General features: G+C 32.3%; 1 protein-coding gene across 1 annotated transcript in view; it reads left to right on the top strand.

Annotated features, from left to right (window-relative positions):
* Nucleotides 1-14,643, top strand: part of LOC139510803 (guanylate cyclase soluble subunit beta-2-like) — a 52,600-nt gene that overhangs the window by 16,972 nt on the left and 20,985 nt on the right. Inside the window, exons 3-6 of the mRNA XM_071297333.1 lie at nucleotides 7,908-7,981; nucleotides 11,163-11,263; nucleotides 11,581-11,730; nucleotides 12,886-12,999. Of these exons, the coding sequence (XP_071153434.1) occupies nucleotides 7,908-7,981; nucleotides 11,163-11,263; nucleotides 11,581-11,730; nucleotides 12,886-12,999 (439 nt within the window). The remainder of the gene's footprint in view (nucleotides 1-7,907; nucleotides 7,982-11,162; nucleotides 11,264-11,580; nucleotides 11,731-12,885; nucleotides 13,000-14,643) is intronic.

Here is a 14,643-nt window from a genome sequence, read left to right as displayed (position 1 = left end):
TACTATTTATGTGTTGCGTCTAATTTTAAGTTGTAACACTTTATAGTGACTGAAAAGGGTAGAAACTTCATCAGATGAGAAAATGCTGAAGACACATGGAAACGGCACGAGATCACTAGATATTGCATCTTATAAAAAGAAACTGAGATTTGGATACATGTAGTTCCACTTCAAGATAAAAATGTGTATCTCTTGTGAAATGAAATTAAAAAAAAATACTATTGTAGCACTGTAGTTAACTAATAAAGACACTATTACGTGTATTTCTGTATTGGCCTTGATATTAAACCTCGACCAGCTGTATTGGCCTTCGGCTTCGCCTCAGGCCAATACAGCAAGCGTCGGACCAATAACAAGGCCAATACAGAAATACTTACGTCATAATATCATATTATCATGCCAAGCCTGTATGTGATGAAAGCAGTTTTTAACAAGACCTGGAAATATTGTAATATATTAATAGCCATATACCATTAAGCTCGGAAGTCTTTTTGTGTGATATTATGTTATAAACATCGTAATTACAGATATAAAAATGACTTTATCTGACGAATTTTACACGATTAGATATCTTATGGACACATATATTACACTTGGCAGATTAAATGATTGATATAGTTAAATGTCAATTGAGAATGCATCTGCAACTGATAAAATGTTATTAAGAGCATATAAGAAAGGCGAGATACACAAAATATACATTTAAACTCATAAGTCGAAAAGTTACAATGCCATGATTAAAAGGAAAAGACAACAGACAAGCAACAGTTCACAAAACACAACATAGAAACTTAATAAGTTTATTCATAGCGATTGAAGCGAACAGTCAACATCAACGAACATTTCCCGACATAAGATATGACCATGGCGATTATACATTTAATTATAATATAACGTGCTTCTTTCGCTTTATGAATAAACCCATGCTCTAAATCCAATAAATTTTTTTTTGCACATGCGCATATTAACTTATGCAGAATAATGACTTTGATCAGATTGGCATGCATTCAATATATTTAATTAACTAAAAACACTTCCAAACTCTTAAATGATGCACATGTTGTTACTAATTCATTTATTGACATATTTGACCTAGATACGACAACCGTTCATGCTGGCTGTTCAAAAACTCCTCCCTCTGAAAAATTACGGTGCCAGCCTTTTGCTTCTTTACAAACAAAACAGGGAGGTTCATGGAAGAGCCTGCACAATCACTTTACCCTTATACACATCGGATATAGAAATTACCTTAATTGTCCTAATCAGAATGGAAATAATTGATGCAAGCTATACTTTATTGTAGTTTTAACATGAGTAGGCATTATATTCGTGTTATTTTAGCCCTCACTATCGCTCGGGCAAAAATAATCAAGAATATAATTCCTATCCATGTTAAAACAACAGTAAAGTATAGCTTGCATCAATTATTTCTTAAATTGAAAACCTGGCCATCAATGACTTTGCTTGATGACCAAGGGAAATCTGAAATCAAATGGATAATGTAGAACAACAAACTTCGGAAATAGCATGCAAATGAAGATTAAAACAAAAGCGATGAAAAAAGTATGAATGAATTGACTTGAATACTTTCGATTGAATGAGAACGTTTCCTGCACTATGTCGGCACTAAAAGTAAATTCCACCTAAACACATGATTGATCGATTACAATTTGAAATAATGATGTATTAGCAATGTCACATCAAACAGGACTAATTAAATTAACTACAAGCTTAAAGCTCAGTCTTTAGTTTTCTATATTGTGTCTTGTGTACTTTTATTTGTCTGTTTGTCTTTTTCGTTTATAGGTATGACGTTGTCAGTTTATTTTCTATCTTTGAGTTTAAATGTCCCTCTGGTATCTTTCGTCCCTCTTTTACATGACATATCCATTATGAATTCAGAATTATATTTCACGACTCGTGAAGTCAACTTTATTCTTTATTTTTTGTAATTCAACATAAATTCTGTAAAAGGTGGTAAATAATTAGCAACAGTATTGATCAATTCTCATCAACCCAGTAAGAAAATACAAATCCTGGTAAATCAAGTAATCGTATATTTGTAAATACGATGTTTTATGATATTACTGTATGGCTAAATGGGAATATAAAACAACCATGAATTAAATAAGAGCCAAAATCACGAAAAAAAAGACAATGCGTTAAAAATACATTTTAATAGCAGAAGCTTACATTGTAATTATGATTTAAATCACTCTGTTATAAGGTTTCAAACGTTAATTAATAAAGACATAATGTATCTATAGTCGCTTCGTTTAGATCGAACATAGGGAAATTTACGCTTGTGTCTCTATTGGACACAATGGTACCATAAATAAATACATAGTTGAGTTTATATTTGTCATAAACATGGTGAATGTTTAATAGTGGTCAAACTGGTTTTGACCTTCGATGTTTAAATGACAAAACCACTTGTCTTACATACAATCTAAATGACCGATATAAATGTATATCATAATTCATTATTTCATATTTTTTTTTTCTAAAATATTTGAGATTTCAAAAAACAATTTGATATTTATTGATTAGTCGCTAATAAACGCACATCTAGTATGTTCAACAATAATATAATTTTGGATGTAACGCGTCTTCTGATTGACTGACGTTATTTTGTTATCAGCACATAGACATAATTTAGTCATGTGATCGTGACGTCATCAACGTTTTTTCGTGGTCTTCTACGGTTTAAAATGGAATTTAGAATTAAATTTTCAGAAATGACTAATATTTTTTCTGTCTATTCGAAATAACATAAAAAATGTGGTGCACACTGTTAAATAACTCGCTACGCGCGTTATTCAGTGTGCACCAAATTTTTTATGTTATTTCTTCATAGACAGAAAAAAATATTACAGTCATTCCTTAAATAAGTTATATCACAATATCAATGACATGTAATGAATGACTGTAATATTTTTCTGTTTGTGAAGAAATAAAATCAAAAGTGTGACACACACTGAACAACCCGCGTAGCGAGTTTTTTCAAAGTATGCACTACATAGAAAAAATATAACAGTCATTCCTTATAATTTTCTTATTTTAAATTCCATTATAACCCGGAGTAAATCACAAAAAAACGTTGATGACGTCACGGTCACATGACAAAATTATTTCTATGAGTTGATAGACAAAACAGTGTCAACCAATCAGAAGACTTGTTTCATCACAAATCAAATTATTCGCGAACAGCATTTATTTTCCTGTTTTCCTCTACTTCGTTTACCTTGATTTGCATCATCTAAATGGAATTTTGAGAATGGCACATCATTGAACCACTGTTGCCTCTAATTTCTCTCTTTGTTTTACATTCTCAGTGGACATTAGAAGATCTCTTATTGGATTGAATTTATATCACCATTTGTAACCTATGCACGGTATAACGGCTTGCTATTTATATAATGTTTACCTGCAAGCCACTGTTATATAGCGTCTAATGTAGTGATTGTTAGCTATTAGATTAATAGGATTCATTGCTTGATTTGTTGGAATATGTTAGGGAATACCAATAGAATTATTAAAAAAAACTTATTTTCTGATCAAACATTAAAACGGTATTCATTTGAAATATAATTTTCACACAAGAGCTCTGCCCGGTGACAAGTACTAGTTCGCCAGATATGAAAAAATCACGATCATAATCTATATGCATTACAATTAGAGGCAAGTTTTAAAGTAGACATAACTTTCTTGCAGTAATCTTTCCGTTCCTGTGTGCTGAAACATTTATATAAAGATACTCAATATTAAAATCACTTTAGTCAAATACAAATCGAGCTATGAACATAATCAATATAACATACTGTTAATAATATAATGCACAGAGCATGTGGTACTTACTGTAACCATCCTCGATACATATTATAAGAGTATCGGGTTTGAATACATAACCCCAGAATTAAGGAGGAGAGGCCAAAGATACCAGAGGAACAACCAAACTCATAGATAGGAAATAAACTGTTAAAGTTGAAATATAATACAATAGAAATACAAATATTAACAAGTCATTTATGCCCGCGTCACACTGTCCCGATTTTTACGCCGATGGCAACACGATAATGGAAATTTTCAAAATCGGGACTGATCGTATCCAGATCGGGCTATTCGTAGTGTCATCTTTAACCATCGTAGAACCATCGGCCACTTTTTCTAGCCTTCGGGGACAACTTCGGGAAGGGTTCTAAATTTTTTAACATGTTAAAAAATCCCCGAAGGTGCGTCCGATGTTGAGGGTTCGTATTGAGTTCGTATCACCATCCTCACCATCGTAATGTCACCGGGAATGCATCTTTGAACATCGTATTGCATTCGTGTTTCCATCGTTTCCATCGGACAGTTTTGACATTACGATGTCTACACGAATGAATCACGAAGCTACCCGAAGGTCTTACGATGGCAACACGACTTCATGAAGACCTCGTAATCCCGTCGTGTTGCCATCGAATAAAAGTACGAAGGCGACAAGATGGAACTACGACGGCAATAAATCCAGCTAAATGTAAGTTAATTTTCGCGCTAAAATACATTTAAAGTGCTATGCGCGATATTCACTGGTCAGTCTAATGCGACAGTTAAGAAAGACGTTCACAAAACATGGAGCTCATATCATATGATTCTATGAGAACAAGAAAGGCGACAGCGTTTTTTCTATTAATTCAAATGGAACAAGAAGAGCAGCTATTACAGGCTCAGGATTTACTTTTACAAGTAAAATATTATTTTTTTGTCAATTTTTCATATCAAGTAACATAACGAAAATCATAAACGCGCCTCGTACACCAACACTGCAGGTACACGTATTTAGGGAAACCAACTTTTCTTCAATGTTCTGATCTTTTATGTATCGTCTGAGTTGTTGTCACACGAATGTTTACTCCATAACCATTTTGTTTTTCTATATGTCATATTTTGCCGCATTTGTTGCTTTCCCCACATCCTTCCTTTTGTCTATATTATTATGATATTCTTCTGGAAAGAGCTCTTTTTGAATAAAAGGGATCAACGAACCCATTACCTTACCTTTAAGATAGATCAGTAAACATGGGCATAATTAGGGGTGATTATTCAGACTAGTGCACACATTTTACAGTTCAAACAAGGCAATGCCGAGCGTGCCATCCCCTCGTATGTGACAAATTGGGGACAAATATGGACACTATATTTGTATATAACACATGCAGAAAATGGTAAATTGAATATGCATATTTGATACATAAAATATGTTTTTTAGAAATCAAACAAAACATTCAGTAACTGGAAATACCTTTAATATTGTCTTTAGAACCAGCAGGTAAAAAAATGAGCAACCAATTTCCTGTGTATTATGCTATTTCAAGGAGAAAAAACAAGTCCATATGCATGACCTTGACCTTAGGCCTTGAACGTAAAAAATGTCAGATCATTACAAGGAGGAACAATATACCAAATGTGGTTAATTTTTTTTTAAGCATATTGGTTTTAGAGTGTCCACAAGGGTGATATTGACTTGTATTACAAATGCCACTGTGACCTTGACCTTTGAACTTTTAAGTCAATAGCGCTTAAGATATTCTTAACGAGTAACACCATACCAAGTTTTGAGCATTTTGGTACCAGAGTGTCCATAACAATTTTATCTACACGCAACTTACATGTAGTTGGCGAGGGGATAATAAACTAAGTTTTAATAGAATTAGACAAAAAGATCGACTTCCCGCCATGCATGGCAGACTTGTACAGAAACGATATATGTTGTCGAAATTCTGTTCGTATCACAAAACGCGTGATGCCTTCGGCATATAACTTTTTTAAAAATGCATCGTAAGCTGTACACGACGTCTTTTAGACATCGTATGGCCATCGCGCCATCATCGTAATCCATCGTGTAGCCTTCGTAATCCATCGTGTAGCTTTCGTGATCCATCGTGTAGGCTTCGGCTGAGATATGAAGCTAAATACCCGTGTTCGGTTAACCTTCGTATGTCCATCTTTTGCTATCGTATATAATTTCGGCACCATCGTATAGACTTCGTTATTCATCGTACTTGCTTCGGTCACTTTTTGGTATTTTAACGAGATCGGGACCAACTTCGTCCGAACTTACAATTTTCGCATTCGGGTGTCCATCGTATATAAAAATCGGGACAGTGTGACGCGGGCATTAACAAAACATTTAGTATCAGTTTCAGAAAGTGAAATACCAGGAGAATTTAACAACACACTTGAACGTCACTGAAAATAATCGCACGTCCGACTAGATAAATTTCAGCTGTATTTGGGGACATCAAGTCGCCAATTATCGATGGGAACTCTTCTTACACGCAGTTGTCGTATCAAATTATAAGCTTTATAACTTTAATAACTATTCTCAATGGATTATTGGGTCCTCAGTGCTCTGAACCTTATACCTTTTAAATATTTTGGTCTGAGTGTCACTGATAAGCCTTATGTAGACGAAACGCAAGTCTAACGTATCAAGTTATAAGCCTGGTACCTTTGTTAACTATTCACACAGTACTTGTATTCTAAAATGACACTCAAACAGTCAGCATTTGACATTAACGGATCAGCAAAAATGAAGTGTTGAGCTTTCAAACTATTTGAAAGACCTAGAGATAGTACAATGTGATGTATTGAAGGGTGACATATACCGTGAAAGCTTTTGTTTTCCAGTATTTTTAGCTTCAAATTATTTGATTTTATTCCAGTGATAAGATTAAATGAATCCATCAACGTATTGAGATATAAATAATTTATTACTAATTAAAGGGAATTTAGAAGTATCAATAAGACTAAATTGGATATCGGCCGAAAGGGTAAAATATTTTGTTTACTTAATACGGTATATGCTGATTTTGCACTCATAAATCAAGGTACAGGTATTTGCATTTCATTTCAAATACTTCATGAACCATCATTTACCGAAAAGGTAAATACATATATGCGAACCGTTTAATGCAATTACCTTGCATGGAAACAAACAAATAACTAGATATGTTAGAAGTCAGTGTATTCATGGAGGCGAATCATATATCTAAATCAAATATATCTTTCAGAATCTTAATTGCAATGTATTATTAATGTGATATACGACTTTGACAAAACGTTGCTAAAAATGTAATGCTTAAAGTAAAGAATTTGTTACAATCAAATCCGAATGGGCACGATAGTTATTGATAATCTTGTGATGAAAGTGTATTTAAAATGTGTGTATATATGTAAACAAAACAAAAATTTTTGTTTACGGAATTGGAAGTTTAGCACACGTTTACTTCAAAAATCTGTATAATAACATACTCGTACGTTTACTCAGAGACTATTTCATCAACGGAAACGTCATAATGATTGTAGAAACATTATTGACTAACTCAAATTTAGGATTTGGAAAGAAACGGAAATTTCAGCGTTTCGTGAATAACATTTATTATAATTGGGAATTTTATGAAAATGCGACATTTAAAAATCGATACCCGAGTGCCATGTGCCTATCACAAGATCGCTATTAAGTGGCACATCAAATCTACATTTTCTGCATTCAAAATGCTTTGTTTCTTGATTATCTTTCATCAGGAACTGGTAACGACATGACTTTAAATATTCTTTTTTTTAGTCCCTGTAAAGATTGTTTAAAAAAAACTTAAGTTCCAACTTCTTCAGGTAATGTTGACCTCAGATGATTTTTACTATTCAATATCCCTGTCTTTCGTTCAAATTGTTGTTATGAACGTTCCAAGTAAAGTAAATCCAGAAAAGAGTTTTGAAAGCTTTACTATTTATAAAGTTTAATTCTCGTGTTGAAATTATGAAAATAAAATCGAAAGAATTATGAAAACATACTAAATTTGTAAATCGTAGTATCGTCTTTAATATGCCATCACTTATTGTATACATAAATGTTTTTTGTGTTTCAGTATGGTCAAATCCATTTACCAATAAAAGATATGGTGCTTGATAAATTTGGAGGAAAAGCATGGAAGGAAATTTTGTAAGTGTATCTATAAAATGATCAATCTATTACAAAAACTCATAGAAAAATTACCCGGCTTGAAATTCAGTACAACAGAAGGGCGTCCTGTCTACATAAGTCTCACCAGTGGTGCTAAAATCAAAACAAAATTGGAAAGTAAATAAAGTATTACAAGTTGAGAAGGATGAGTAACCGAAAATTTGAAAAAAAAGTTGTGTCAAATACGGCTGATATACACGGGGATAAAAAACAATTAACGTATTTAATATTTCAATATTTTATAAATGTTGATTTACAGAAAATAATCAAATCAACTATATTTCAAGCACTTACTGCTTCAGTGTTATGTTTTGCTAAATATTTAGATATGATATAAGAGTTTAATATTAATGCTTTATTATCTCAATAAGAGGTTTATCCAAGACACAGTTTATTTACAAAAACTAATCATAACTATCATTGCAACTGGTAGCCCATGGGGTCAATGTTTTTTTAAACCCAGCGCAATCAAAACATAAGGATAACAACTTTTAATTAAATGTCTTCGTATTTGAAATAATGTATATGAATTACAAGCAGTGTGTACATATACAAAACATGATAACAAACAAACAGCAATCCACGAAATACATCTCAGCTGAAAACTATATACTATTCAAATCAATCTTAGGAAAGTGCTCAGGATGAGCAATTGTAAAATTGATACAGAAATGTATGCTACTGATACTAGAAGAGAGATTATTGATATTGAATTGTCCGTTTTGATGTATGTTGGCGTTTATTTTGAAACATTTCAAGTATTCTTTTGTTCCGTGTTTTCTTCCTCCTATAGTTATAGTTCATATGGTTTCCTCTGGTTTGCGATTTGATTTGCTTCAGTTAAACAGATTTATACTTTTAAAGCGGTATACTACTAATGACTTTATGAGATTTAAAAAAGGCTAGATAGATAAGAATAAAGTGGAATATTTAACCAATAATGTTACCAAACTGTAGCCCAGACAACAATATATATATTACAAGTTGCTTAAACTGATAGCAAAAACTTGCATATAACCAGAGATATATAAAAAAAACATATTTCGGTAGAAATTTTCTCTAATTTTAAAATTTCATTTTCAAAATGGATTTCTTTTTCTCCGGTATTGTTAATTCACATAACACTAATGATTCTCAACCCTGATAATTAAACGAAAGAAAATCGCAAAAACAAATGATTATTAAATTTGTTCCAGTTCCAACCACCAGGAAGAGCTGTTTCCATGTAAACTGTGAACAAGGGCTTTTATGTCATTTCATTTATCGATACATTGAAACTGTTAAATGTAATCTATTGACCCACACACCGATAACAGAGATATACATATATATTTTTTATATTCAAACTTTGATATATAAAATATCTATAGAACAATGTTATGTATTAAAAAATAGACCTCGTTTGAGAGAAATAACACTTGGAATCTATAAGGCGTTTGCAATTATTAGTTTAATCAAAATTAAATAATCTGTGTGACCAAGAAGCTTATGATTTATTAAAGGACATTACGGACATAAATATGAAAGCGATTTTTAAGAATGATGTCAAACATGAAGTAACAAAAAATACCGACCTCCAAGTAAAATTGAAATTGACAAAATCAAAAGTTCGAACACATCAAACGAAAGCAAAACTGTCAAAACAGGTACAGTTAGTATATTACTGCTCAGGTGAGGAGGATTGATAATTTCAAAATAAAATGTGTCTTGTTTGTCATAGATTCTGGTGCTGAGATAACCGCTTATGTCAAATTCGAGGCATGAGTCTAAAATTAGACAGAAAAAGCCTTTTTTTTGTTGTTTCTTCAATTTCTAGTTCAGGGGGATATCTTAATGGAATCCATTCAGAAAATATAATAGAGCATCATTAATATTTCTGTATGTAAAATTAAAGGATCTGTCTTCTTTGATCTTTTCGTTTTCGACAAATGTTTAAAGGAACTCCGACTCATCTGAAAATAAGACAGGTTCCGAAAGGAAAAACGTGCTTTTATTGCCTTTATCTTCAAAAGAACTATCCTAATCAATATTATATTCTTGTCGTTATTTTTTGCTAATATGCTTGTGATTTTGTTGTTTGATTAGGAACTTCTCTTTTTGAATTTTCCTCGGAGTTCAGTATTATTTTTGGATTTTTCATTTTTCTCCCATGAAAATTGCGACCATTTCTTGAAAACGTATACCTATTTATTAAACAAATGTGTTGCCAATGAGAAACATGTGATCAATCTTAACAAAATATGCCGTATGGTATCTAAAAGTAATACATCTAATAGCATGTCCTATCATTGTTGTATTGAAAAACATTCTAGTTTATTTCTTTAAAAGATTTTTCCTTTTAACATGGGAATGTTGGTATATAGATTTGAAAAATCAAAGGTTTCGACATAATTGATTTCAGAGAACGATCGAAAATTATCCAAAACTTCTTCAAAGTTTTTTTTAGAAACCTCATATTGTTCTAAAGATAGAACTTTTGTCAATCTAATGGAACATTCCTTAATAGTAACCGCAGATCAGCCTTCGCAATGTACCGTTGTTTGTACGGAATTTTGTAAAGCTTAGGTATTCAAATACAAAAAGGTAAGCCCTCAGATCTGCTGTTCAATTACGAGTGGTAGAACGATTAACATACACAATCAATACTATTTTGAAGCATGGTCAAAATCATATTTACCATGAAGGGATGATAGACATTTCATAGCTTCTTTGTCTCTGAATATGGACTTCGGTTGATCATTTATTCAACTCTTAAATTCGACGTTTTATCAGAGACCGGTTAGCTTAAACCCATTCCGACAAAACGTCATATTCAACCCCTTCTCGTTAGCCGATGCTATGGAGTAATCCTCAATTAAGTTATGGTTCAAATTGATTTATTGGAGCTCATGTTAAACTAATAGTATGTTTAGATCTACAATAATGATAATCATATATACTATATGAATCTATGTTGCGTATGTGCAATTGTAAAATTCAACACTACATCAAGGCATCGATGTGAAATAGATTTAAAGTAATTGATTGTTACTCACAAGTTTAGAAAACACGTATTAATGAAAATATTTGACGTACATATATCAAGAATTTCAATGGCTTATTCACCAAACAAAGTTCTAGCGTGAAAAGATATTGCATTAATCATCTGTTTGTCTTTCAGAATTGTAAGTGGTCTTGACGATGATACAGATTTTTTGGTATTTCAATCATATCCTGATGAAAAAACGTTTGCTTTACTTAGAGCAGTTAGTTCAGTGTCAGGTAAGACTTAATTTGACATTGAAGACCTAATGTTAAAATTATGAAAAAAATAGAATAATTTTTTATCTTCAATACATGTATTTTGATAAAGTAGATTTTCATATCGCTGGTAGAATGCGGTTGTAAAATACGGAAAAATGTAGATTGAAACGTTTCCGTATAATACAAAAATATTAAATAATTAGTTGATTGAGTTGAATTCAATTGCTCGGACTAAGTCATTACTCAAATATCATCAATTTTCGAATTCACCTTAGTTTAAAGTATTTTTCCCCCTGACTTGTACATTGATATTAAGTAACTGATTGTTTTCACAGGTACCCCTTATGATACAGTTCTAGAAGAATTTGGAGAATATTTTGTCCAGTACTGCTTTAGGCATGGTTATGATCAACTGTTACGGACACTAGGAAAAGACTTTATATCATTCATCCAAAACCTAGATACTTTACATTCTTATCTCGCACGTACCTACACTTTGAATTTGACTATACTTTTTGGACCTTTTGGATTATAGCTCTTCATTTTTTATATAAGCTTTGGATTTCAAATATTTTGGCCACGAGCATCACTGAAGAGACATAGTTTGTCGAAATGCGCATCTGGTGCAACAAAATTGGTACCGTTGATTTTATTCGCTTCCCGTCATTCAGGTAAATATGAAAATTACAAGATGCCTACATAATGCTTTGGGTCTCATTTATAAGTCAAATAAAAAGTAGATTTCTTTACAATCTAAAAGTGAGGCAAAAGATACCAATGGCATATTTAAACTAATAAGTGGGAAAGAAATGATAATGACATGGCAAGAAAAAAAAACCCAAACAAAATTCTAATACATATGTAGCAATATACAAACCACAACAAGAAAAACGTAAGACTGACCAACACGAACACCACAAAAAAAAACCGGTTCGATCTCATGCTCTCCGGAGAGTTAAGCAAATTCTGTTTCACTTGTGTTACTTGTCGTGTTGTATTGAAAGTACAAAACCTGTATTTCTAAAGTTTAATTCCGTAGGTCAAATTTGAGTAGAAGATTAAAAGATTTTGGTTACCATCTATTAGTTTGAATGTCTCTGGTATCTTTCGCTTCTCTGATGGGACTTATCTGACGTCATCTGGGAAACAATATACTTGTATTTCATTACGGCCAACCAACTCGTGTAATGGTGTCCATAAAATTTACGATGGGATGATTTCCACTTCACCTCTTAGTTTAATAGCTTCCTTGTAAGCAGGAAGCGATCCAGGAAATTATGTCAGGACACGCAAGCTCTGGAATTTCGTATCAACTGTGAGATATGTTTTATTGAGGTCACATCGTTATTTTTAGTTACATTTATGAACGCTGATATGAATAATGTATGACTTCCTATCCCAAAGGTATATCATCTAGTCAGAAATATATGAATATGAAATAGCACTTATTTGATACATGAATATCTATAGATTCTCAGCAGTAAATATAGAGATATTTTAAGAAAAAACTCGAACAAGTTATGAAGTTTCGTTAATGAATTTTTGGTAAGATGTGAGCGAGGGCCGATGATATAGTCATTTATTGTATGTTATCCCCCCTCCCCCCAAAAAAAAGAATGATTTGTTTAGAAAATGTGTAGCCTTATTCCTTAAAAGCATTGGCGCCTATCTTTATAGATGTGAAAGAAGAAATGCTGAATCTGTGAACTTACATTATCTTACAGAAAGGACAGGTCTTCATCCACTTGTTATAGGTAAGTTACAATGCAGCAACACAATAATAATGGAGGAGTTTCAAAAAGCACCAGTTACTTCATTTAGTATCTGGTGAGTAGATGTCTCATCGACAATCATACCATATCTTCTTGTTTGTATTTTTTGTCGAGAAATTTAAAGTCAGAATTAAAAAGAAACAGCTATGTTCAAATGCATTATTGGTCTCTTTCAAAACATACCTGCTAATTTTAAGACTATCTTCTTCTGGATTGGATTAGCAATAGAAGATGATGTATGATTACCAATGAAATAACTCCAAAGTACAAATAGGTAAAAATTACCTATGCCGTGACTTTTAGTGCCGTTGTTACTTTCGTGTGACGCACAGTCCATAATTATATTGTGCTGTATTTGTGTACTGTCGTAAACTTGTTTTAGGTGTTCGTTGGTTTACATGATGAAATGTACTATTTTGTTGTTTATTTGTGTATTTTCTGTCCTGATTGTTCTTGCTCTTATTTGTACTGTATTCCTGCCACGTAAAGTTAGCAGTACTCTTAACGTTGCCATATAAGTGGTATGTTTTCTTCAAACTTGATTCACACATAATTTATGTTAGCAAACGTGCCTATACTTTTTGTGTTGGCACTGCACCGGTAGTCACATAAAAGCGCACTAGCCTCTTGTGTTGAAAATCTTTGATTATATCATTCGTCGTTCAAACAGTAGAATTTTAATTTTGTTCTTTGCTACCTTTCAACAAGTTGGAGATTTCGGAAGTCGTTTGAAACTTCAAATGGAAAAAAATATTATGCATATGGCTTGATACATATACGTTTGTACATATACTTTTTTCTCCTGAAAATTTTATTATTTGTCCAAATTAAGAAGAAGTTTACGTTTGTTTAATTGCTTGCTTCCAGCAAACAATTCGCCGACATGTTTTCCGTATGCAGCTTGACCCTTCTCGTAAATTTCTTGGGATCTCAATACGCAAGTGCGAATGGCTAACCAGACGTAAAAATCGCTCCGTCATCAAGATAAACTAGAATCATATTCAAAACAGTGTGGCTGTGGCCATTGATTGACGACCTAGATTATCCCATTGACTGGGACAGATTATGTGAACGTTTGTCTGTAACGACGATATTTACATATCTTATTAACGGACATAACATGGAGTAATCTACAACCTTAAGTCGAAGAAACACCACGCATGTTACGATTTCAAATAAACTTTGATGAACGACACATAAAAAAACATACCTTAGAAAAATAATTACGTTCATTTTATAGATTTGAAATAATGCCATTTTTTACAGCTATTAAACACCCGTTCACACAATTTGATTCCGTCGTAAACATAAAAACAAGTTGTGTGAAATTGGTAATTAAGTAGCCTTTACATTTCTTATAGGCATAAGTATCTTACTAGTATAAATTGTAAAACCATTATTTCATTCTTGAAATAAAACTCAACTTTCATCATATTAACTACGTCTGTGGATCGATTTACAAGTTCAAAATATTCCGGTATGTTTTAAAAATCCGATGACAAATGCAATCATCTTTTTTTTAATCAAGTCTATCACAACACTTTGTAAAAATAATCAGATTACATATATAAAAAAATTGATTAAGTCATTCTAACAAGTTACTTTAAAAATTTTGTTTCCAAGGTC

This window comes from Mytilus edulis, chromosome 2 (assembly GCF_963676685.1).
Source record: "Mytilus edulis chromosome 2, xbMytEdul2.2, whole genome shotgun sequence".
NCBI lineage: Eukaryota > Metazoa > Mollusca > Bivalvia > Mytilida > Mytilidae > Mytilus > Mytilus edulis.
Note: the sequence above shows the minus strand (reverse complement) of the source record. Positions and strands in the feature narration are given on the sequence as shown.